Below are 26,273 nucleotides of genomic sequence, written 5' to 3'. Positions count from 1 at the left end.
GATTTTCGAAATTTCAGACACAGTTAAATTATTGGTGTACAAATATTAAAACCTCTTATAACGGCTATAACTTCGATATCATAGAAAATACCAAAAAAATATGCTCGAGGGGGAGGGCGGTCTCCACCCCTTCACCCCCCCCCCTCCCTTGGCTACGCACCTGCGGTTAGAAATCTTGTAGGAAACAGGCCAAATGGAAACCCAGTGAACCAATATCGATGTGGATCCTATGTATGATTGTACGTACTTACACTCATACACAAGATGCAAACCAAATTTCATTACGGATGCGGTCCGTCTAGCTATTCATTTCGAGAAAAAAAAGTAAAAACTACTTTCGGTCATATATAGTAACAAATATGTGACACGGTTAGACAGGCGCTTTGCGAGGAATTTGCCAAGGGAGGGGCAAAGCTTGTACCCAGACTTTCTAAGCGTATCGCCACCATGAGTTGGCGCGAAGCGCAAAAGAAAATTTTGGCCGAAAATGCTTCCCAGATCGCTGGAAATGGCACTTCCCAGGCCTTGCAAGTTGCATCTAAGCATTTTCTATTTTGAAATTACTAGCGATATCATAAAAAAATACAAAACATATGCTTAAAAAAAAACTATGCCACCAAATATTGGGGGGGATATAAGATACTATATCCCCCCACCTAAAATATTGGGGGGACATGTCCCCCGTCCCCCCCCCCCATGATCGCCGCCCATGAATACCTGATACCTCGGCTCAGAACAAACGGAGCCAATCTTTTGATAGATTGTTGCGCTAGGTGGAAGCACTGAACATATTTTCAGCAGATATCGCTATCACGCAGCACAACAAGGTTCGTGGTGTATGGTCGCATCGACCATTGCCATGCCATGCTGTGTGACCATTCTCATGATTACTACAGATATTGTATTATTCTTATTCTGCCAGATGCAGACGAGAAAATTGTGTAACTCTATTTCCCAAATTATTGAACAAAAAATATTAGCGAATCGCACTGATGAGTGTTTTTTTTTTACCCCATTCCCAGTGGGGGGGCCAGTGGGGGGGCCGGCCGGTTTCATGGGGGGGCCTCGGCCCCCCCGTAGCTACGCCACTGATTGTACTAGTAATTACAAAATGTATTCTAAAAACTCAACTTCAACTTCAAATACTTGATTCTTTACATTCATTTCCTCTTCCAAGTTTACACTAATAAACCCAGCATATTGTATATAGTGGCTAACTGCCAGACCAATTAATCGTTCCTAAAGTCAATACGTCTGTCATTAAGGAAACTGTAAGGTATAATAGTTAGGGAAATTATCAGAAATATCCCCCACTCACATGATGTCATCAAACATTCAAGTTTCTTTTTCGATTGATGTATATGGACGCCCTTGGTCGTTTTATTCCCACCGTCAAGGGTAGTTGATTTTCAACTACACTGTAAAAAAAAAAATTGTAAATTTTACAGTGAAATGGCTGTCAGCTAAAATGCCAAAAATAATTTGTTAATTTTACAATCACTTGTAAATTAAAAAACAGTTAAAAACTGTAAACTTTACCATTTTTGGTAATTCAAATTACAAATTATTGTAAAGATATTTACCGAAAACTGCAATATTTACAGTTGAAAACTGTAAAATTAACAATTTATTGTAAATTAATTTACAACAATATGTAATATATACAGATGAAAACTGTGAAATTAACAATAAATTGTAAATGAATTTACAAAAAAATGTAATATTTACATATTAAAACTGTAAAATTGACAATTTATTGTAAATAAATTTACAAACATATGTAATATTCACAGTTTAAAACTGTGAAATAAACAACAAATTGTAGATGAATTTACCAAAAAATGTAATATTCACATTTTTGAAATGTAAAATTTTCCAATTTCACAATAAATTACACATTACTGTAATTAATTTACACAAAAATGTAATATTCACAATTGATTGTCTGCAGGGTCACAACAAATTTGGAAAATTAACAGGTCCTATTTCCATGGCAGTGGTATTTCACCAGTTGGTTAGCGATACAATATTTACTCAATCAAGGGCATACAATGTGACCTTCGCAAATGACCTTTGAGCTACTTGAAAAATGAAATGCTTGAACATGAAACATGTACAAATGACCATTATATAAGTAAGGAATTTTAACTTTTTTTCTGAAGTCACATTTAGACTGTGGGTAAAACAGAGTAAATTTTCAAAAATGGAAAATAACAAGGAAATAGTTTATTACAACTTTATTACAACTGTAACTGTGCTTACATTCTTACTATCATTAAAACACCAGTCTTACATATGGCCATGTGGCTTAATCTGGGCCAGTAAATAAGTGGCGATGTTACATCTGTGCAACACATTTCAAGGGGCGGCCACTCCCTAACCCCCCCCCTCCGGGTGGATCTCGGGTCCCCCCGAAATTAGTGGTTTCCCCCTTAACCCCCTCACCCCAAGAAAAAAATAACAAATACAACAGAAAAGTATAACATTTTACCTAATTCGTTACCTCAAATCTCCATAATGTCTCAGAGGAAGGACATTTTGTACGAACGTATCTTCAATGTTTTCTGTTTCTTGCGAAACTTCCCAGAGAAAGAATCTGCATCATTAATATTCCGAGCTGTAGCACTAAATATGATTTCACAATATTAACCCATCGTGTACAAAAGTTATAAAAGGTGACAAAAGGAGGGCCTGTCACTTCCATACACAAGTTCACAAGAACCTTGAAGATGTGCAGTTAGCCACGTCGCCATGAATGGTGGCAGACCGTGATTTTGATTATGTAAAGGTCGGAAGACAAACACAATATGGTTGATTACCTGTGTGACCCTCCTATGGGCGCCCATTCATTTTGTTAATGCTCGCAATCAGCCTCCGATCAGTAAACTCAACAGATAGCTAGTATGATGCTGAATTAGCCCCCTTATTTGCAAATGTTGTAAAATTTACAAAGTGTCCCTCATGTTTGCACAAGTTTTATGTGGGTCATTCCACTGATTTTTACATGCCCAGGTGACAATTTCCTGTTTATTTGCAGAATTGGAACTCCCTCTAATTAGTTGATAATTAATGACCAATTAAAAACATTTATGTCAAAATACATTTTTTATGAAAGATATTACACTCCAAAAATTATTTCAAGTACTTGAATATATTCCTAAAGTAAACATACCAACTGATCCAAATTTTGATGAAAATAGACGAAAATTTAAATCTTTATTCACGAACCGTCTCCCACATGACAACCTTTTTCCCCGCCAGTTGTACTAATGCATACACTTCCGGGTTGGCTTACGATTTTTGAATCAAAGGCGAAGGCAGGCATGATCCTGTTTTAACTGCGATACTGTAGGGTAAACAATCCCCTTTCAAATGGTGGTTGCCTCCAGATGATTCCTTTTTTTTCAAATATTTTTTTTATGAATTTTTACAATATTGAAAGCAGTTTCCGTATTTATCACCCAGGCGTCGCACCCAGTTTTAAAGTAAAAAATCCAATAACCCCTGACACGTCATGCGGTACTCATTAATTATTCATGAGCTAGCATCACCACGCTATAGTTTAGGTTGCACTGTGTAGTAACTATGTAGTTAGATCTATATTTAAGGAACATTATTCACAGAATATCAGAATGTGGTCAAAATGAAAAGGGAAACAGGAAAGCGTGATGTACAATAAGACAACCATGGGCGGCGATCCGTACTTCCGAGTGGGGGGGATATGACCTTGTTGACTATCTAAGCGTAGCGCCACCATCGGTTGGCGCGAAGCGTACAAGAAAATTTTGGGATTAACAAACCCTCTAGATGGCCGGAAACGGCACTTCCCGAGGTTTCCAAGCGGCATATACCAAACTTTAAAATAGGGATGTCATGTCCGAAATATCTCATAATCAGGATCCAAAATACTTTTTTTTTTAATTTCGGGTGTTATTTTGGGAAATTTGCCCCTGTCAATCTTGTTTCAGGCGCAACGTTAGAATGTTCGAGAGCTCTTTTATATTATTCGATGAAGAAAATGGCCTCATGCAGGCTATTATAGGCCTATACACATGCAATACACAATTACACATAGTTACATTCCTAGGTACCGATTGCTAGGGCATCCAGGTGAAACGTGTATTAAGCATTACCATGGTAACATGAGATTCTCAGCTGTTCGAGGGAACATGTGCGTGTGTAGGCCTACTATAGGGCCTATATGAATACTATGAGGGTGCATATATGTACTATATCAATACCGTGGGCGCAATAATACATTTTGTTGTTATAGGGCCAATGAAGCCTACAGTCAACTATTCTTGCTTTATAAAGACGCTTTATTTGAAAAGAACCCACTGCGTTTATGGTAGGCGAGAAATGAAGCTAAAAAAGAGCCGTACATTAACGATGATGCATAAATGTAGGCATGAAAATATTCTTATCCCTGGCATTTGGTGGGGGGGATATGGTGTATTACATCCCCTCCACCCATTTTCATGGGGGGGATATATCCCCCCTTCCCCCCCCCCCCCAGGATCGCCGCCCATGAAGACAACGATTCGCGGGAATGAAATTTGATGTTGTACTTTTAGGTTCAAAAAATATTCCTATTCTCATGGTTTCCGGGGAGAACAGGGAGACGCTTTAGGCTAAGTGAATAAATAATTTAAAAGGGCACCAACAGCACAAACAAAAGGGTATCACAGCATTTTGTGCCGTCGGTGGTGTAATATTTTGGGGGCACTGACAGCTTTTTTTCAGTAAAAAGGAAGGGCACGATGGCAAAAGCCTTCGGTTTTGTCGAGCCCTGAATAGGATAACCTATTCTGAATCTGCGAACAGCCGATCTATCAGTAATGGGCCGCTAGAGTAAATGGGTGTAGTGACCAATGGAGTCGGCCCCAATTTTCCTGAAGTTTAAATAATTCTTGCAATCAATTCTTACAATCCAAAGCCAAGTCTCATGCTTCACAGTTAGGCATTTTTACACAATAAAACACAATATGGAATTCTATTTCGGCTGAACTAATGTCTGAATGGCAAACCTACTACACAAAATTGTGAGACTATAACCAATTGCTACCAGTGTTGGCGCTAGGATCATAATTTCGGGGGGAAAATCCCCCCTTCCGATTTTTTTTGGGGGGGGATTTTTAAATTTTGGGGGGGAATACTAAAATTGAGCGTAAATTTAAACTTCTTCGACATAAAATGATGTTGTACCGTACTAGTTTTATGCATTAGCAAATGACAGTTGAGCATCAGTAGTACAAATTAAAAGCTGATAAAATCAAGCACCACCCCCCCCAAAAAATATATATATATATTTTTAAGGGGGGAAATCCCCCCGACGATTTCCCCAATGCGGGATCGGCAAGAAAAGTGCGGGAATCCCGCAATCGCGCTGCTTAGCACCATCACTGATTGCTACTATTTGTTAATGTTCACAATTGTCACTACAGAGCCCATTCGAAGTCACTGACGTTCTGGATCAAAGAGAATACCTTTCGGATGGGTGCCATATCCTTTCTTAAGTTTCGATCCCTTGTCCGGATTTATCATCAAGAAACACCTACAAAATTAGAGAATAAAAAATGGACAAAAATGGACAGATATAATAGTGTACAGAATAATACTTTGTCAAAATCCATCAAAGGATATATGCATGAGATCACTTATGAACAATTGTTGAGAGATTGAGTGATAGATAGAGTGATGGATGCAGCGCAATCAAAATAGCCCTGACCAGCATGATGCTGGTATGAGCTAGTGATATTATCTTGGAAATCTGTTATGTTCCGGAAATTTGTTGTTAAATACAATTACCCAAAGCTTGACATCAGCACCCACAAATGCGGATGAGTTTCCGGCTTGCGGGTGCACACAGCAAAGGCACACGCAAAAGTTTTGCGGGCAAAAACAAATTGTGTCCGACAGCACCTGACGTGTGCCCTAGGCTCCGTACAAACCATGCATTAGGTGTTGTCGTACACAGTTTTGTTTTGATGGTAAACCAACTTTCATGGATGTAGACGATGCGATTCCACCACAAGGTTTTGCAGGTAATCAAAATCCCCTTAAGAAAATAAGCATTATTCTAGCTCATATTCAAATGATGGGTCAAATTTTTCTTTTTCAATGCATTCTGTGAGATATCCTGTGAGTTCTTCGAATGTATTCCAGATTAATAGCAATTTTAGACAGGATCCATCGCTCTCATAAAAAATTAGGCAGGTCCTGTGATTGATTATTAGGATATTTTCTGGCCCTTTTTACCAGCTAAGGTCATATAGAGCCACCCAATTATTTTTTATATCAGTTAGAGACACTGAGAGCTAAAATATATCACCCAGGTGGCTCCTGTAGACCCATTACCTTTAGGCCCACGCCTGGGTCGTATGTGACCCACCTTTTCCCCTGGCCACTCGAAACTGCCAGTAGGTACCCGGAAATTTGGACAGCGGGATGCAGGCGCGTGACGACCCGCGCTGTTGCGAACACAAGGGGACAGACTTCAGCCTCCTCTCAGCCACTGTCGTGCAAATCCCACCCTACTTATTGAGAGGTGTGGGCTAATGGTTGACCAGCTGTGGGAGAGCCTCGTCAGCAGCAGGCTGGGAGATGGACTGGATGGGATTGGAAAAGTTTGAGCAGGGATGAGGTGGTTAGAAGGATGCCGTTTGGGAAGGCTGAGGTGGAAAGATTCTGTGGTTAGGGATATGAGAAGGGTTTGGCAGGTGCCAACATGTGTGAGGGCTAGCCTGCTTCTCTTGAGGGGTGGGAGAAGTTGAAAGATGTCCCAATTCACAACCGATCTCATAAATTGCATTTCACATGTTCGTATCTACTTTTTCATATTGGATCGACCATTCATGTCCAACTTGAAGGCTTCTGGTTCGCCCAAATTCGCTCCTGGTTCACTCAAAATCTCTGTGCACCAACCAGGAACCCCTTTTCTCAAAATGTGGCTCCTAATTCCAGCATAAAAAAACCCACCATTGTTGCCCTTTCTTTCCAGGCATGGTTATTGACATACTGAGTGTACTGTGCCTTTGAAAAAGTCCAAAGTTGCAGGTGCTCCTTCATTATATTCTATTCCGAAACAGTAGTAGGCTGAAAACAGCATTCCGAGGGCAGACAGGAATGACAAAATATTGTCAGCAACAACATGGCGGTCGATAACAAACATCCATTTCTTGGCAGTTAACATCTCACCTGAAAGTGAATAAATATATTTCTCATTCACCTCCTTTCAACAAGAACAAATTTGTGTTGAGATTTCAGCTGGAAATATTGTTCCTTTTGGGTAGTCTGTTTTTTATCCTTTTAGGTTGCTGCAGTTGCAATATTCTTGCATGGATTTGGCAACTGTATTGATTGCTGACCTCAAGTGACCTTGAAACAACATAAAAAACTAGGCTTTTGAACTGCAAGTGGGGAACCTAAGCTAAGTATAATAACAGTTAGGGATGTGCCCGATCCAAAATTTTGAGATCCGGCCAGACCCGATTTTACCCGATAATATGAACTATCCGGCCAGATCTCCGGCCGGATAGTATGAACTATCCGGTACACCCCTAATAACAGTCCCACAAGTTGATATTCCCCAGATTTCATGCTTACAATAAGTGTCATAGACGCACACACACCCACGTGCCTGCAGAAATTAATTTCACCATTGGCAAGAAATAACCCCCATCAAATCTTGCAACCTTGTGTGAACTTGTCCTCCTGTTGACTTTGTCATTTCAATTTGAAGTGAAGCATGTCACAGCTTCAAAATAATTTTTAGGTCTGATTTTTTTATTAGTGATCTGAAACAGTTCAGTAAATATTATTTCGTATTAGCTCATTAATTTTCAATACAGCCTTTAGGTTGACAAAAGGTTGAGTTAAAATCAATCTTATTCTACAGATAGAGTGCTTACCACAAGCAATCAGGAATGGAGTGTTTGGAAGATCCTTCTGCCTGTCTACATCATCTTTGGTAGTTGTAGGCTGAAATAGACAATTAAATGAAAGAGAAATGTAAATCAAAACAGGAGGCCTTGATTCTGACGAACCTTATAACATATTGATGAAATACACTGCAGCCTACAGACTTAGTGACCTTAAATCATTTTGATTTTTTCTTTAGTGTCCCGTAAGTTAAATCTTTAAATTCGCGGGATTTTCCATTATATTGCGCAATCTTCACATTAGCGGAATTGTTACGTATGGAAACGATTAATCGTTAATCGTTCGAATAATGCGTAGCGATTACCGAATAGTCAATTATTCGTAAACCCCTATAGCCTACTATTTGCATATTAGAGCGCAGGCTAGGCATTCAGCGATATCACTTTTACTGGTTATAGTAACACCTAGGGTTCGCATTATTAGCAGCGAAATGGGGGAATCGCGCAATCTGAGGCTGTGCTCCCGCGCCAACCCCCCCCCCCCCCATAGCGCCGCCACTGCAGACAGTAAAATTAGACGTAGGCCTAACATATTTTTTTCAATGGACAATTGGAGATCGCGAAATTATCGGCACTAACGATTATTCGCTACAGTTCTTTTGTTTATCGTAATTGCTACAAAACGAACGAATAACAGTTTATCGTTAATTGCCAACAGCCCTACACTGCACTACCTACATTGTACAAATGATCATTCCAAATACAATTTGAACAATTGGAGTACAGTAAAGAAGACTAAAGAGGGATTAAAAAAACATTTCTTTTTCATTCATGTACTTCACAAGCTATTAACCCTGAGTTAATGCTCACTTATCACTCCTCCCTAACTCCTCATGCCTTTAGTAATTTGTATTTGCCTCCTCCCCACCCCTCCACCACGCAGTTCACACAGTTCAAACTACCAACCCCCTTGTGTGGGACGTCATCTATGAGTGCCCCCTAATCACTGGTAAAAAGTTGATTATTCAACATTTTTGGCATCAACTATGAACCAGTTCTGAAAAAAAATCATATTCATGACATGTCTTTATGACTGAAATTCACAGTACTGATTTCATCGGTACAAGTTATGATACTAAAATTCCCACAGCGTGCCATGAAATGTTACTAAAATTTCTCCATTCATCTTTATCCTTAGCTAAACTGTCATTTTTTGATATTATTTCCTAACAAAATGAGTAACATTATTTTGTATAAATGTTCAGTATTTTTTTTGTATGAACCTGTTAACATATTACGAAATTATTTTACTTTATATCCGGGCGCTAACGCACGCTTCTCACGTGTGGGGCGAAACAGACGACCTGCTGCCATCTGAAGTTAGTAATACTATAGGGCAGGTCGGACTTCTTTGAAAAATGCTGTTACCAGGACAACTGTACCCAACCCGCCGTACTATCAGCCGGTGAAAACAAATGGTCTACGTTCACTGACACTGAGTTACTGTGGCTTAGCTTGATCGACAGAGCTAAAATATTCTTATTTACAAGTTTAAACTTCAAATAATGTCAAATATTTGTGTAGTTATATGCTACTAAACACTTATCGTTTGGGATTTAGGGAGCAAGTACGTCAAGAAACATTTTTTCACTTAGCGAAAGCCATTATTTGTACGCTATCTCGCTGTAGGTATGTGTGTGCTCACCGGCAGAAATCCGGTGAATGCTGAAAAGTGACGTCAGCACGCGCTGCCCTATTGTAATTATTTTCTCAAATTTCACCACCTGAGCCTTTGTAACTAGCCTAAATAAGATAATTAACATGGGTTGATCATTTTATTGATGTTTGCAAGTGATCTGATAGAGGCTAGTGATGGATAAACTAGTACTACTATTCCTTTAGTTCTACTATGTTAGCATATTAAAGAAACTTAGAAATAACCTACGATTTGTTAATACTATTAACTATTATTCTCACCAGTTTGTCAAGCATACTGTATGACAAAGTAGAATTCGGCCTAGCTAGTTCAATCCAAATCTCAAGTTCGAATAGTTCATATAATAGACCGAGAATATCGTTTGAATTTGAATTAATTTCACTTTATACCAAAGGCAAGGGCGATATTTACTATAGACTAGTAGTACTAGTAGTATAGGCCAACGCCGCACCTTGGCGGGAAAACTTACTACGAATAGCCTAACACACTAATTCACCTGTATAAACAGTCAATTAACAGAGCAGAAAAGCCTAGGCTTAAGTTTGCCCCGATAACAGCGTCATGCAGTGTGTAGCCTAGGCTATATAGACCTAGCCTAGTGCTACTATTTAGCCAGTGAATTGTTGCACCAAATATGTACGATACGGAAAAAAATCAGTGATGTGTTTACAATTTCATAAAAGATTTGAACTCATTCCTTACCTTAAATAACGGCTAGCTAGTCTGATACTGTGAACGGAATTCGGTCGACACGACGTGTGAGTACGAGTACACATGCGACGGGGTCCCGTACAGAGAATACGTATGGTCAACCAGAGTGTATATAATAGCATGCATGTCCCGCCTGCACGTTATGTATAGCAGCCAGGGAGCGGCGGTGCAGTATATACTATGACGTATACGTACGTCGTACGCGTAAAGTTGATATGAGTACAGTACACCGGCTGTTTTTGAAATTACCTGTTGACAATTGTATTTTATACTACGGAACTACTGTAAATTATACAGTAATTTTTTTACAGTGTTATACAGTGATTGAACACTTTTGAGTTTTGGTAGGTCTAGGAAGCCTAGCTCCAAGGAGCTCCACTCAAATATATAATTAAAACGTTCTGTTGAAAACCAGACAGCAAAACTGCAGTGTGGTTTTGATGATGCTACATTTATGATACCCACCCGTCACCCCTTGTCCCCCCCCTGTCACTCCTCTTCTCGTAGCTATCTTTTACCCCTTTTTTCTCCACACCTTTTTGTCTTTGTCCTTCTACAGTTTATCTCCTATCTCTCCTCTTCCCCTCTTGGTTTCTTTCTTCTCTCCATCCCTTGTCCACTAATCCTCTGACATCTATATCTTTGTGTTCAACCTGCTCATTAACCTGTCTGTATTTTGTGCGTGTATTTGTCCCTTCGTCACTATTAATTGTCATTTAGCCTCAGTAAAAGATCCTGGTAGGATCGAAACATCAGGCCGACTTACTTTTACACATTAATAATATAATATTAATGTGACACACTAGGCTGTAGCATATAGCTAGAACAACATACTTCAAAGAAGTCAAGTAAAAAGCATTGAGATATGACAAACAATTTTCACATTGGCATCTGATAACCGAGATGGACACTTTTCTTGTATTCAGCATACAGATTGACCTCTACCAAAGACAACAGGCTTCTTCTCAGGCCTCGACATAATGTTTTAAAATTACTCGCTATTTGGGCCGTACATAAGAATGTCTTTTAAAGTTAGATCTATAGACACCGTTTGTTTCAAACTAAATGATACGTTGCAGCCCCCCTCAGTTCAAACGCCCCCATACATCCTGCAACCTGCAACATCAGGGAGACAGCATTCAGTTGAACTTTAATACATTAGGATTATTTGTAGTTATGGCCGAATATATGAGGTACAGTGACAAACGAAAACTGGTGATTGTTTTGATATTAATATTTCTTAATGTCTGGAACACTCCTTTAAGGTGTCATGAATAATGACAAAACACTCTCTTAGCCGCTCTATCCCGTTAATCTATAGGCTGGTTTATAATCCATAATTTGATGTTTATTTCTATTTTGTCAGCAAAACAACCACCACAACAACAGTACGTTCAGACCACTCAACCAAACCAGGTGAGAATTGACATTTACTACTTAATAAAACTAAATATGTAAAATGTACTCACCACAATTTCATAGGATTTAGTTATATTTTGTAAATGACCTTTAATCTCCTTGATCATTTCTTTTTCCTTGTTTTTCAGTTAACCTTTTTGTCTCTCAGCTCTTGTGAAACTGTTTTGTGTGTGTGTGTGTGTCAGTTTGCCTATTAATATCGTGCTAAAGACCTTCTTTATGTTGTAACCTTTTCTAAGCTCTTATAGTATGATAAGAACTGATTTCATTGTATTTTTCCAATTTTCTGAAAGTTCGTCTGTTTGCCAATCTGTCTGTCTCTTTGCGTCAGTCATTTCTCCTGTCCGCGTTGTTTGTCTCTCTGTCTGTGTGACTGCTTTTCTGTTTGTTGTCTCTTACGTCACCAATGTACATAATGTATGATGATATACCATTAATTCTCGATAGTAAGAGCTTTTAATTATCTTTAAAAAACTAGCGGTGATGACGATCTCGCTGATTTAACTCAGTGGTTTATTTATATTACTAAGCTATGTGATGTCATCAATTGTTCAATCAGATTCCGTAGGAAACAGAAGGAATAATGCTTGTAAAGGTTGGTTGTCAATCTTCTTGAAGCAAGGGAAAACGTTCCTAATGTCGCGCATGCGTTGAAGTTACTGTGTAATCCAGGTAAATGGGTGGAATTTTCCACAAAAGTGTCTCAAATTATAAAAATGATGTTTCTTTGTTTCACTGTGGAAATATTGGACGTTTGCGCAAAGTCTTTATAGGTTAAAATTGCAATTGAGAAAGTGTTTTTAATTTGACTAACAAACACGGCATATGTTTAACACAGTTCTCGAATAAATGCGACAAAGATAGCCGCACACCACCATACTTGCTGCAAAAACCAAGCTATTGAATTGTATAACTTCTGTATTGTATCTGAATTCAATTTATACAATTAGAAATATCGCATTACAACTAGGTCCGGCGTGAAAATTCCCAAAATGTACCATGTCATGCTTCATGATTTTACTTGTTATAAAATGTCGGTTTTTTGCTGTCGATTGTTAGCAGTAAACATCACCAAACAAACATTCAACACGAGCTTAGTGTTCTAAACATAAATGGTTATCATGAGATAACTTAGGACTAAACTACCACTATAGAAGGTCACTTCATTGTCAGTAACTCTCACACATAAAGGAACATTTAGACTTTACTGCCACGCTCATATTGCGTATATGCGGGAATAATCTGAAAGGCGAACTAATGTTTTAGCAGAATACGAAGATTTACGGTATATGCATGTTACAATTTTCGAGGCATTCAGATTTGTATAATTCTCGGTCAATAAAAGCAAAAATGCCATTCCTATTGTTTGTTTATTACTTTCCTTTTTGTTTACCATAGGGTTACCAACCTAACCCCCACGTGGTCGTCGTACAAAGTCCTGCTCCTCCACAAAACTCTGGCGCAGCTATAGGGGCGCTCGTCTTCTCTATCATCACACTGCTTTGCTTCCCCGGGTCTTTTCTTTGTACTATCCCATCGTGCATCTGTGCCATCGTGGTAAGGATATTAACATAAATTATTTTCACTTTATTTTGGATTGTTATTAATAATTTGTTCTTCTTTAATTATAAACCGGTAGGAAATCTCCAATTTTAATCAATCATATCAAATGTTAATTATTGGTCTAAACAACATCATACAGTTATTATATAAAAATCAAAACAACACGAGATCATTGTCACATAAGTGCAGTTTATGTCACCACTGCATCGGTAACATTCACATTTAAAGGGACGCAAACCATGCAACCATCAACTTTGTCTTATATGGTAGAGAACTACATTGTTGAAGAACCAATCTTCCCTCCCCCCCACCCCACCCCAACAGCTACGATAACTCTTGTTTGCGTTGGCGATATCGCAGACAAGTTTAAATCGTATCTGACAGTTGTCTTTTGGGGCATTGGTGATGTCGCTGTACATCTACGATGTGAAACTTTCTTTTCTTTTAATATTGTCAAGGTAGAAAGTTTTAACAGCTTTGACAAATGAAGCAACAAATGGCATCATTAGGTCAAGTTAAGAGGTTTAATATGTTAGGTTCAGCGTCTGTGTAGCTCATCTCCATATAATAAAACATTTACATAATGAAGAACATAAAACGTTGCAACACATGTTACTTGATAATGATGTCATATTTAGACTTGAACATGACATAAGCCTTGTGTGTGACGAAACATTAAATCAGTGATATCATTCAAAGTGGGATCAGATTTCAACAGCTGTTTGGGAAAAGTAGTAAATGGTATTTATCTTTACCACATAAACCAATCATGTTGGTTGGATGTGTGTCTTCTGGCTGTGGAATATGGGGAAAGGTGAGAAGGGGCGGGAGGGGGGGGGGTGGTCGACCACGACAGTTATGATTGTCACCACGGTTGGGTTTGGGTCCCTTTGGGACTTTCAACAAACGATAATATTCGTCTTATTTCCATCCAGCAGTCATCGACATACTCATCAGGTTAACATTCTAAACTACATAGAAACGTTAAAAATGGTTATAAATACATATATGAAGTACTGAATTATTCCATGCAGGAGAATACGAATGTTAAAAGTGTTCAACATAGTCGAAAAATATCTATAATTGTTATTATTTTCCTTATTTTGTTTCTCTCTCTCTTTCTTCCCAACAGGCACTTAACGACAACAGTGACTCGGCTAGATCTTTGACACGAGTGTCTTTCATTGCCACAGCGCTCTCTTACGTGGCTTTGGTGATCATTGTTGTCATTTTTATTATTTGGTGGTTGGTGGTCGCTAAAGCAGTCGTCGATAACGTCAATGATAATTTTAATGTTAACTTTAATGATGTTGACAACAATCCTTTTGATGACAGCTTTTTCAACTAAGTGAAATGTTAGGTTGTCATCACTCTTGCAAATATCGTCGGTGACTATTATTATTAATAGATGTAGTGACAAATATTACTAATTTTTCTCCATCTTGTTTATTAGTTATTTACATTAAAATAAATTCATTTTTCTCCATTGCATAGATTATCCAAAAGTATGTAAAACGCAACATACTCTGTTAATCGGCAACGCTCGCAGTCGGCATTTGACATTTAAATTATTTGTAATTGTTTTTATGAATTAATTAGCTTGATACTATTGTACACGAAAGTGGAAGACCTATTTTTAGTGACAACATTTAAAACACGAAACAGTTCCGTGAAGACTCGAGTTCATTTCCTTAGTCTTCAACACAACTAAATCATTACGAAATGCCTCGTGGGTGTGTCCAAAACCGGGATTGAGTTAGTCACTCCCTAAATGCATATTCATCATGTCTAAAATTCAATCGTCTCCATATTCTTTATTTGTTCTTGTACTTTGAGATAATGTGAGCACATTCATGTGTTACATTTGATTGAGAACAGAGTTTTGTAGGTGTGTGTCTGTGTGTGTGTGGGGGGGGGGGGCGGGTTATAGTTTTGAAAACTAGTTTCAGTTGTTTATTTCTTTAGTCTTGTCTATCTTTCTTTGTTTTGCAATGTGTTGTACTTGTCTCCATGTACTTAATTAATAACCAGAATTAACCATATGACATGAATTTACTCAGAGGAAAATGGTTTCCACACATTTTGTGAAGTTTTAATAACGCTTTTTAATCATTTAGATATAGTATTAGAGGGGTAGGCGGTAAAGATCAATTTAAGCACAATTTCTAGCTATCATTCATATCTTTTTGCTTTTGGTAACACCATTTACTTTAATTCTACTTATATTTCATAAAACATAACTTTTGCACATGTTTTATGATGAATACTAGGAGGACTGTGTTATAAGTCAAGAATTACATTTTAAAAGAAACTTTGTTGTCCTGTTCGAAGATAATTTGTTCGTGTTGTATTTTCTTGAATCATTTATAATTTGACTTCTCATCAGGAAAGTCATCAGGAAAGTTCAGGCACTGATTCGGAATTGAGTCGCATCGATTCGTATTTCTGATAGTATAACCTCCGCATGTGGCTTTAATCAACCGTTAAAATAAACACATTAAAAAGTGAAAACACCTCTGAATATGTAGTTTCCATAAACTTATATGGACTTATTTATTTTGGTAACATAATAAGAGGCAAAGGAAGGGAAGGGGGGCTGAGCTGAAGATTTGTCGAAGTTTGAAACCTGTGAAATTAAACGCCTTATTTTATTCAAATTTTGACTTTCTTTCAAGCTTTTGGTTTCTTTCTCAAATAAACAAATACTGTATCCTAAAAATTCACTATATCCTCTATTATTGTGATGTGGATAGTTTGTTACAGCAATAATATTTTATCTCAAGCATTCGATTATTTAAACTCAAAATGAGTCATACGAGTCCGTATACTGGATTTGTCTATGCACTTTCAGGTTGCTCAGTGACTGTTAACCTGCAGCTCCGGGATCGAATCCATCTATATTTAGTTTATGCAATACTCGTGTCTCCCATCGCATACTCCTTTGTGAAGTCCTTATACATTAATTCAAACATATGTTTCACTAGCTAACGTGGCGACAGGTGTTAATGGAGGTAGATGAACGACTCATTCTGCCGGTTGTGTAAACCCTACTAGATTTCTAGGCTCACTGGAGTTCATAACACACCGCTGGTGGTGTGGCACCTTTTGTGGCCTAGGATCCCGTGTCCATGTCTCCCCCAAATTGACCAGAAGCTTGAAAGGCGACCAACGGCAAATGGGTCTAACCCCCCCCCCCTTTTGGGACCATCATACAAAAATTTCACCATCCATCCCCACTAAATATGTAGCTTGGTGATGTCCTTTTCTCGTGCAATTAAATGAACGGATGCTTGTAAAGGTCATAATAGTATTTTCTATACAATTAGTGTTCAGTTTTAAACTAGCGCCATCATTTTTATGATGCGTTTAAGTGTTTTTTCCCCTTCTTGGTTCGTTGGTCATAACACAGTTTACACAATGTACCTGGAGTTAAATCAATTGTAAGGCATCTTTTATTATTAGCCAAGCAATATCAGTATACAACATCCAAGTGGATTACACAGACGTCTTCATGATCTTAAGTAAAATCATTTATTCAACTTGGATAAGCTGGTGGAACTATATAACATACACTAGAGAAAAACCCAGCCCCACATACGGCACCAGACACCCCCGCCCCACCCCTAAAAGTAAGAAAAAAAGCAAGAATAAATTTCGTTCAATATCAAATATAACTCATGGTTAAAGACTGCTGTACTATTCGGGTTAAGTCTGTACTTTAAAAAAAATCCATTTCAGTCTTGACCAGTTTATCACTTTGAGCGATTAAATTTGTGAAACTTTAAATTTTTGAAATTTTACGTTCTGTTAAGTCCCCAGCGTTGGGTGGTAAATTATTTGCCCACAGAATGAATGGAGCAAAACGTTTATTGAGATCTCTTTTACAATAGTTTAATTTAAACAGCAAAACTCTCGATTGATCATTTTAATAAATTGACTGAGGATGTTTTAACGTTTTCCTAAGTATGGAGTCGACCTATTGGTGTGCTCGTCAGTGATCGAACCTTGATATTGAACAAAAAATGTAACTGAGTTCTGGTTACCCATTGTATTACTTTTGCAATTCACTTGGCTTACAGTCTGGTGAACAATGAACATATTTAAAACTACAACTACTTACAAATATATAATGGTAACTAGAACATAGGTTATGACCAACACGCAATGGGCTCTAACGCTCTTTGTTGAAACCAGTGGCGTCGCCAAGGGGGGGGGGGGGGCCAGGGGGGCACGTGCCCCCCTGGAAAACCTAGTGCCCCCCCCCCCCCGAGTGCCCCCCCATCTGAGATTTGGGTTGGTAAAAAAATATATATATATTTTGTTATATTCAACTCCCATCATCTGAGTTAGTTTTTCATAAGGACAAAGAAGCACAGTAATTCGTATTTTCATCAAATGAGCTGCGAAAAAATGAAAAAGTTTATCCTTGAACGTCGGGTATCGAAGTCGTAACCCGCGCCATCAAAACAGGTGTCGATATTTACATTGAATGTGTCAGTGCTCACGCAATACCAGCGGATATACACGTCCGCTTCGCGAGCTACATGACTGTGAGAAGGGAGGGTACTGCAATATGTTGCCTTGCTCTGAGGTTGACAGGTTAGGAGCTGACGAAATGTGAGAATGTGAGGGTCCGCAGTCACCATACTTGCCTATATTTGTGGACCCATATATTAACCCTGTTGTGTAGGGGGTGCAGAGGTCATTTGAGGTCAGATGCTTGTAGGAACAAATGGCGAATGTTCACACCTGCATACTGAGCCATACTCGATGTGTGATCAAACTTTGGATTGCATGGTGAGATCCCTGATAGGAGCCAATAACGATGCTGGAACCTGTTACATCTTAATAGATAATGGGCGAAAACGAGAAGGACAAGAAAGGAGTCGGGGGTCATGCACACATTAATTCAACAAATGTAGGTTTTATTGATATAGGGTTAGGCATAATATCGACAGCATGTGGTTCATATCCTCTGCAAAATTCTGCGCCTTGTTAAAATCATTACCTCAAAAATAGCAATTTCTGGAGATATCTTCAGATCGAATTTAGCATCAAATGTGGCAGCATTTTGCATCTAGCCCATCCTCCGTATGCGAAAATTTTCCAAAAGGGAGGGGGGCAGTGGCGGCGGAATCGGGGGCGGGGGGCTCACCCCCAATGAAAAAGTTGAGGGGGCAAATGCATGATAAGCCCCACCCCCCCCCCAATATTTACCAAGGCTCCGAAACGTGCATCTGCCCATTTTTCAATGCATACTTGTCGATCTGTCCGATGCACACGTTACTATATAGGTGTAATAATTTTAGTAAATGCTGGGGGACCCTCGGCCCGTCCCCTGGCTATAGATCACATTGTCACCCCAACCGCGTCTTCACGCCCCGTGAAAAGTGGAAGCAGTGAGTGTGAGTACCGGTAAGCGCAACACAACTCCGTCTTAGGCCAATGACTTGCTTCATTTCAGCCAGTTCTCAACATCCCCTTACTACACTCAAAAACGTCTTTGCGAGTACACTACGAGTAATAGCTACTCTCTTAAAACACCATCGAATATACAAATTACAATGTTTTTACAGACTTTTACGTGCAATCTGAGAAATTTCAGGCTTGAGACCCATATTTTAGGGCTAGGTATTCGCAGCATAAAACACTCGGGAAGTGCCGTTTCCGGCCATCTGGGGGTTTGAAAAACCCCAAATTTTCTTGTACGCTCCGCGCCACCCGGTGGCGCTCCGCTTAGATAGTCTCTACACATTAGCCCCCCCCCCCCAATAATTTTCCCGTTCCGCCGCGCCTGGAGGGAGCACCCCTTCCCCTTAGATCCCTCCCCCAGGACGGCGATCCGTATCCACCTAAGTGCCCCCCATCAAATGCTGGTGCCCCCCCTGTGCCCCCCAGACTGAAAAGTCTGGTGACGCCACTGGTTGAAACACGTTGGATAATCTGAATGGTATTTTAATCCACCTTTATTCCACCTTGACTTCAAACTGCAGAAACCAAACAATAACCCACGTGATCATGCGATTAAAGTCTTAAAGTGTTAGTCTTAAAGTCTTAAAGTGAAATTTCTTAGAAAGTATAACAAAAGTTGTTCAATGTTTACGTACAAGATGTATTTCTTGTCATATATGTTATATTGCTCAGACGTGTTCGACCAGAGGTTTTTTGGCTACGATTACTCCAGAACTCATACTGCGCCATTGACGTGAAAATATCTTTCAATCAACACTTTTCACTTGAATGTTGGATATGTAACAAAAGGAAGGTATTAACACATTCAGCGCATATTCAGTTCTTCTTGTAAGGTAAGTGTGCGATTCCATGTTACTTCCCATTTGCTTACAACTGTCATTGTGTTGAATTTATTTATTGAAAATATTTACAGTCATTTGTGTATTCAAATACTATGTTTTTAGCTGCCAATTAGACCAGAAGAGCTTGGGTTAATGCAATAGTGATCAATTCATTCTGGTCGTTTCTTGTACACATTAACAGAAAACCAATAAAATTACATCCACCTCGCTTTATATAGGACCACCGTATATGGCCCACCCTAGTACACTTCTTATGACCCCGGCAACTGCCTCTTATCGTAATATATAGTTTTCATGTAGAATATATAAATGTCTTAACTTGTAACACAACAGCAATATTGTTATAACATGAACTTGCATAAGTCAAAACAGTTGAAAAGAACTTCATGGGTTTCGACAATACTTTACAACTTCTTAGGTAAAAACGCCTCTTGGAGTTAATGATTGAATAAATACCTTATCTTACTATAGCATGTGATGTATACTCCAACCTTATGCGATGAGATTTATGGAATAGTTTCGAAAAATATAGAAATATCAACTCAATACGGTGATTTAAAGTCAGTTTTACATGATCAAACAATAGCTAATTGTAATATGCAAATGAGTTGTTTCGAAGTTAATTCACCGAACAGTTTTAGTTGAAGTCTTGGCTGCAGAAACTTCTTCACTTGATTCACAGCACCTTCTCCTGCTAATGTGACAATTGTCTACGTGAGCCTAGTAAATCATTAATGCGGTATCATTTTCATCATTATGTCTAGTAATATTGGAAAAAAATCTTCGTATATCAAAGTCAACAACTTATTCATATAATACATATTTGTCCCAATCAATTAATAATTCGCGAATAAGAGAAAAGTATAAATGGCATTTACGTATTTAGACAGATACTGAATAACTTTCACATGTTTTGAGAGGTATTTCATACCAAACCAACAACCAGTTTTTGAGATGTTAGCGAAATTTAAAGATGTGAAAAACTCAATTAATTGATTAGAAAGAGATACATTTTAAAAATCTTGAGCGAATATTTTCCGAATTATGGACTCATATATACTTTGACGGAATAAACGTGCAACTTCATCCTGAAATAAATTTAAACGAAAAACTTGGTTAAAAAGAGGGCGCTCTGTTGAATTATTTTTGTTGTATGAGATGAGATAACGGCTGGTTACACTTTTCAATAATTTGTTCATTAAAGATTTAAGCCTAGGTTTTACTAAGCTTTACACCCAGGTGTTTGAATTTTCGTTCGTCAAATTCAAATTCGGCCATTTTTTCCAAAGCTATACCCCAATACGTTGACTCACCGAGACTGCATTTGACCGAGTAAACAATCGTCTATCGTATGTATGTGTTTTCTCTTGGTATTGCCTAATGTACAATTTTGCCACTTTTATACTACTTCAATATATTTTTGTTGACTTATTGATAGGTATGTGACATAGTTCTACCAGAAACAGATAATAACATTTCTTTTATAAACTTATCTAACACTGCACTAGTAGGCTAAATGTAACCCGAGAGAATCTCAAAGCACTTTTCAGTCGCCCTTAATGTCATGAAATATATAATCGTGTAGGTTTGAATACATGCTTAGGGCAAACTTTCTTCATGGGATGTTTTACTATAACTGATGTTTAATACGCAATTATGTAACCTGAATCACTTATTGGGTACAAAATTTAAACTGTGGCTCGCAAGATCCATCCGATGTGCTCGCCTGTTCTTACAAATTTCCACTTCTCATCGGGAGATATGGGTTACTCAAGTTACAAGGTGCTTTGTAGTAAACGCAATGTCCATACTCATCTTCTCGCCAAATCACAATAAGAACTTTCGCCCAGATTGGTACATGTAAATCAGAGTGGGCATGCATATACCTTGTAGTATGAAACCATTTAAGGGGAAGTCCTGCCGGAGAGATGTTTTGTAATCAGGTGATATGTGCAGTTTTATCAATGAGAAATTTAGGGCTCCTTCGCGATTTATTCCGTGAAATATTTGTAGAGAAAGTATCATATTGTCAGTAAACTTCGTAATTAACAGAAGCAAAAGAAATAATTGTCTCCCACTATATTTTTTTTCTCCTTGGGGGGGGGGTTGGGGGTGGGGATGGTGTTTTTTTGGGGGGGGTTATGGCGAGGTCATATCTTCCCGCTAAATATTGCTGATGTACAAAAGAAATTCTTTTAAAATATTAGATGATTGTTTCTTAAGAAAGCAGTGACGCTATGGAATGAATACGGCCAATTAAAGGCATCGACCAAGAGGAAGAAGAATCCCCAAAACCGCGAATCCACACAATATATTGTTTAGATATAGAATGTGAAACAGGTAAGCGAGCATATTAAACAGGTAATTTGTATGACACGTTATTGCGTGTTGCTGATTAGATTTCATGCTTTGTACTGACATATTCTTTCTCTATATATGTTAAATACGCTTTACTCAGTCTACTTGTAAAAGCTATTTTGAATTTCAAATTATCTCTATATAAGTGTTTACAAGACCTGCTATAATACCAATTTAACTTGAACTTGAGAGGGAAACTTATCGACCGATTTTATAAACGGACAGAATTTGGCTCCACTGACTGCTCAATGTTTTGTCAAAGAAATCACTAGAATTGACTAATTCAAGTTTAAAATCGATACAACAGTTACTTTGATATTCACAGCAAATCAAAGTCATTTCACATACTGTGCAGGAGAACCGAGGAATGCCGTCACTTTAGTCAAAAGAAATTCTCTTTCATTCAAAAATGGGCCATTAGTGATCGATTTTTGTGTGTGTGTGTGTGACTACGTTGGAAAGTGGGGCAGTGGTTTAATGTAACATTATCTATTCCCGTTTCTACCATCATGTTGAAATGAACCACAAGAAAAGGGTATCTCAGAACATTTTTACTAAAAGGAAGCAATGCAAGAAATTCCTTCAAATCGAACCATTGACTGAACTAGAAAAGAAGCATGGGATTTTAAAGGGGTCATCTTATAAGGTTTCATTTCTTACTTTTATTTTGTCAACTTTATCTTCATGAATCTATGTTTCATATATGAAACATGAGCTGAAAATCGAACTCAATTTGAAAATTATTGCTATCAGATGTACTTCCAACTTACACTAGAATATTCCTTTTAATTTTAAAAATTGAATAGGCTATTGAAAAATAAACATTTATACTTTTATGGTAATTTAGATGAAAATCAAACAGTCGGATATTTTACAATTTGATGTTGTCAATTGTTTTAAACCATCCTCAGAGACATTGAGTGCAATTCCTGAATTTCATTTACGAGACAAATATTGTTGACTTGATAAGGTTTGAATCGATAAATCTTTTGTTTTCATGTTTTTTTTATTATTATTATTATTGTCCCTTCAAAATGTGCATCCGTATTAAGTAAGTCCGCGGGGTCACAATACACTATTGTAGGTCAAAACAACCAAAACAGTAAGGTTTAAAGAGCAGTCCATTTTGATGTTAGCAAGTATGACGTCACGCATGTTTGTTTGAAGTTCAAGTGTTGTGCATAGTTGGATAATGTCAACTATCAACATTTCGGAATCCGTTCTAAGGAACTGAGTGGTTGCCATTAACACGGATTTTTAGAATATGTTCTCCTTTTCATAGTCACCAATGCTTTTAATAATAATAATAATGGTAGTTAAATTTTCCAAGGTGGCTTCCTCCTGTGGTTAAGCGTTTAACAAACATAAAAATTCAAAATTCAAACTTACTTAAAACAAACTAGTTTTAAAAACCTCGTACAATTTATGAAATGCATATGTAACCTTAAGGCATCCGTACCCGTTCGATATCGCCGTGCGGATATTTAGTGTACGCGCTCTCTTCCTCTGTATGTCGCTGTGTGTGTTTGAGCGTAAATGGATGACTTGTCTCACAGGCTAACCGATTCTGTTTCCGTTAGCATCGTGATTGAACTGTAAAGGCGGAGGTATATACTACTTTCAGGCTACGGAGATAATAGCTTTTGGTTGTCTGGTGGAATACACAATACCTCATAAAGGCTTCAAAACTCCAAAAGAACAATTATTCCGGCACAAAAGATCCCTTACGTCATATCTTAGATTTAGCTTACTTCTTTGGTATATAACATTATACGATAGGATAACTCGTTATCAAACAACTGACAAATCCATCAAGAAAACAAAAAATTATCTTCTTTTGGATAAATTCTACCAAGAAGGGAATAAACAAGGAATAGAGATTTCTTTCTGAAAGTTTTTGTATAAATGTATTAAGTGCTGACAGAAATTTGAGTAGTAGTGCGTTGTGATTTCTTTGTAACATTGACGTTACTCATCACCAGAATATTAATTACTGCAGAGAAAGTTAATGAGTCACTGAATAAGGTGAATGTCTTTAAAACCATTTAGCGTTCTAGCTATATTCGCATTTAGGTACGAGTTCTCTGGAGGTCAAACTTAACGAAAGAGAAGTTATTCTGAAAGTTATTTCCCAAAATGGAATCTTTAGGTTCAGTTAAATCTTTTGTGGCAGATAAAGGAGTTCGTGCTATGGACCACGTCCGTTCAACTTTCCGTCGGTAAGTTTAAAAAACTTGTGAATAATCTTTCACTTTGATGTTATCCTCTTCTTTTGTTTTCCATATTTCTTGTGGTATGATTTGGGTGACAGAGAGCGCGTTTAATATACATATGAAACGTGAACAGTCAATAATAGTTAAATTTTCGAATTCTCAGTCAATATTTTTAATATCGGATAATCACCTTCATTCTTTTAATTTAAGAAAAAATGGCCATGGTTTTTAATTCTGTTTCTGTAAATAACAGAGAAAGCATGTAGTTTATTCAAATAATATTGTTAAATCTTTACGGGACAGTTATTTGGCAAATTGGCAAATTTGGCAGATTATTTTAGGTAAGTCATTGCAAATTTACGAGTTCTTTAGGACTTATTCAATCATTTCTTTATGACTAAACCTTAAGTATTTATAAACACGTTAAGGGATGAGATTTAGTTAAATAGGTTATCGACTGCATTAAGCCGCCAACATGCAAATTCCTACAGGACTGCAACAGATGTTAATGAAAAAAAAAACTGTAAATTTAAATGTGTGGAACATTAACTTTTCCGTTTTCTTTTATTTTTAACATTGAACAAATCGCTGATAGGAAATCATTTAAATTATTTCAACCATAACTGTGAGATCTCGTAGTGAGAACTGAATGGTGTCCAATAATTGTATTTGAATATTTAATGGCTTAGGAAAGGATAAGGAAAAAGGCGCAACTCAACGTAAAATGCACCCATGAGATAACCATTATTTACCCCCACCCCCTCCTCTCTGCTCGGCTCCCTCCCTCTTTGAACATTATTTCCTAGTTACGATTGCCTGATATTTCAGTGTCAAAAATCATTTGGTACATAAAGAAAGAACTATTATCATATATATATATATATATATATATATATATATATATATATATATATATATATATATATATATATATATATATATATTTATGTATTGTTAACTTTCAGGATGAACATTTCATTCATTGGGAACCTATTCCATGGCATCTTCAATACATATCTATAACAAGTCATTTTGCCAGTTATTGGATTACTTTGTGTACTCAAATAATATTCTAGAATACAAAACTCCTCTTTTATTAGCAGATTACTGCCCAAGGATGTAACACATTAACTTCGTTATACATACATAAGCTATTATTAGAGCTGCAAATATTTTTGTTCTCAAATTATCTGAGACAGAGGAATAATTGATGAGAAATGACGTATTTATGACGTCACAATTTAGTATATATTAAGAGAGTCATCCAGTATTCCTTGGTTATCGATAAGTATAAATCTAAACAATTGTGCAATCATTTCTTTCAAACAATTTACTAACATTTTCATGTTGAATTTTTTAAATCTTGTCATGACACATTGCAAAGTATAAGAAAGCCAGGTACATCCCTAGACATGGCATATACTGCGAACTATATGGAAAGGCCCGTTATACAACATTTCGATGCCAATTTTGCCAGGTATAAGGGAACACTATGTATACCTGTGAACATAATCTGTTCTAGGTGGACTATCAAAAATACCAACAAGAATTTGAAATTGAAGATAGAATTTGCAAATGAAACACACACACAAATATTAAATTTATGAGACGCAAAATATCGAAAGATGATGTCTAAATATAACATCATAAAATACACATCCGAAATATTATAACGTTTTTATTAGACAAAACTGAAATCATACACGTTTGGTTTTTAATTGTAAAGTACTTCCCAATATAACTAAATTCTGAATAAATCGATATTCGTCAAAATAATCTTGTATAAAGAAATATGTAGAATGAAATCTTTGACGTCAGCCTCGATTAAAGGATGATACCCTGTGTGACGTCATAACAAAGAACGACGAGGTTTGTATAACTCTCTTCATAGTAAATGAAGATGTACGCTGCTAGAGACAGGATCCAACTCCTTTAAAACAATGTATCACTTTACCGCATGTGTCCTTGGTATTGAATTTAGAAAAAATAACGTAAATGAAATAAAAAAATGCAACCGATAACATCAACTCGGTTTCTGACGGAGAAATGAGAGACAAGCTTACGCTTAATATATGAATCTTCTTTGAAAATTCGAAAG

At 37.4% G+C, this 26,273-nt stretch overlaps 2 protein-coding genes and 1 long non-coding RNA gene across 4 annotated transcripts in view; 2 read left to right on the top strand and 1 right to left on the bottom strand.

Moving 5' to 3' along the window:
* Positions 1-11,662, bottom strand: part of LOC139969935 (uncharacterized) — a 13,274-nt gene extending 1,612 nt beyond the window's left edge. Inside the window, exons 1-4 of one of the 2 annotated variants that reach the window (XR_011793831.1) lie at positions 10,300-11,662; positions 7,911-7,980; positions 5,487-7,197; positions 1,090-1,418 (exon numbers count right to left, since the gene is read on the bottom strand). This is a non-coding gene — a long non-coding RNA (uncharacterized lncRNA). The other variant, XR_011793830.1, reaches the window with a different exon arrangement.
* LOC139969932 (uncharacterized) overlaps positions 1-15,616 on the top strand; it is a 19,578-nt gene extending 3,962 nt beyond the window's left edge. The window contains exons 2-4 of the mRNA XM_071975352.1: positions 11,675-11,724; positions 13,126-13,284; positions 14,423-15,616. Of these exons, the coding sequence (XP_071831453.1) occupies positions 11,675-11,724; positions 13,126-13,284; positions 14,423-14,638 (425 nt within the window). The 3' untranslated portion in view covers positions 14,639-15,616. The remainder of the gene's footprint in view (positions 1-11,674; positions 11,725-13,125; positions 13,285-14,422) is intronic.
* A 7,866-nt stretch (positions 15,617-23,482) lies between these two features.
* LOC139969943 (vesicular glutamate transporter 1-like) overlaps positions 23,483-26,273 on the top strand; it is a 74,104-nt gene continuing 71,313 nt past the window's right edge. Inside the window, exon 1 of the mRNA XM_071975365.1 lies at positions 23,483-24,181. Coding sequence (XP_071831466.1) covers positions 24,099-24,181 — 83 coding nt within the window. The 5' untranslated portion in view covers positions 23,483-24,098. The remainder of the gene's footprint in view (positions 24,182-26,273) is intronic.

Source organism: Apostichopus japonicus, chromosome 7, assembly GCF_037975245.1.
Source record: "Apostichopus japonicus isolate 1M-3 chromosome 7, ASM3797524v1, whole genome shotgun sequence".
In the NCBI taxonomy this organism is placed as follows: domain Eukaryota; kingdom Metazoa; phylum Echinodermata; class Holothuroidea; order Aspidochirotida; family Stichopodidae; genus Apostichopus; species Apostichopus japonicus.
This window is presented reverse-complemented; position numbering and strand designations above follow the sequence as displayed.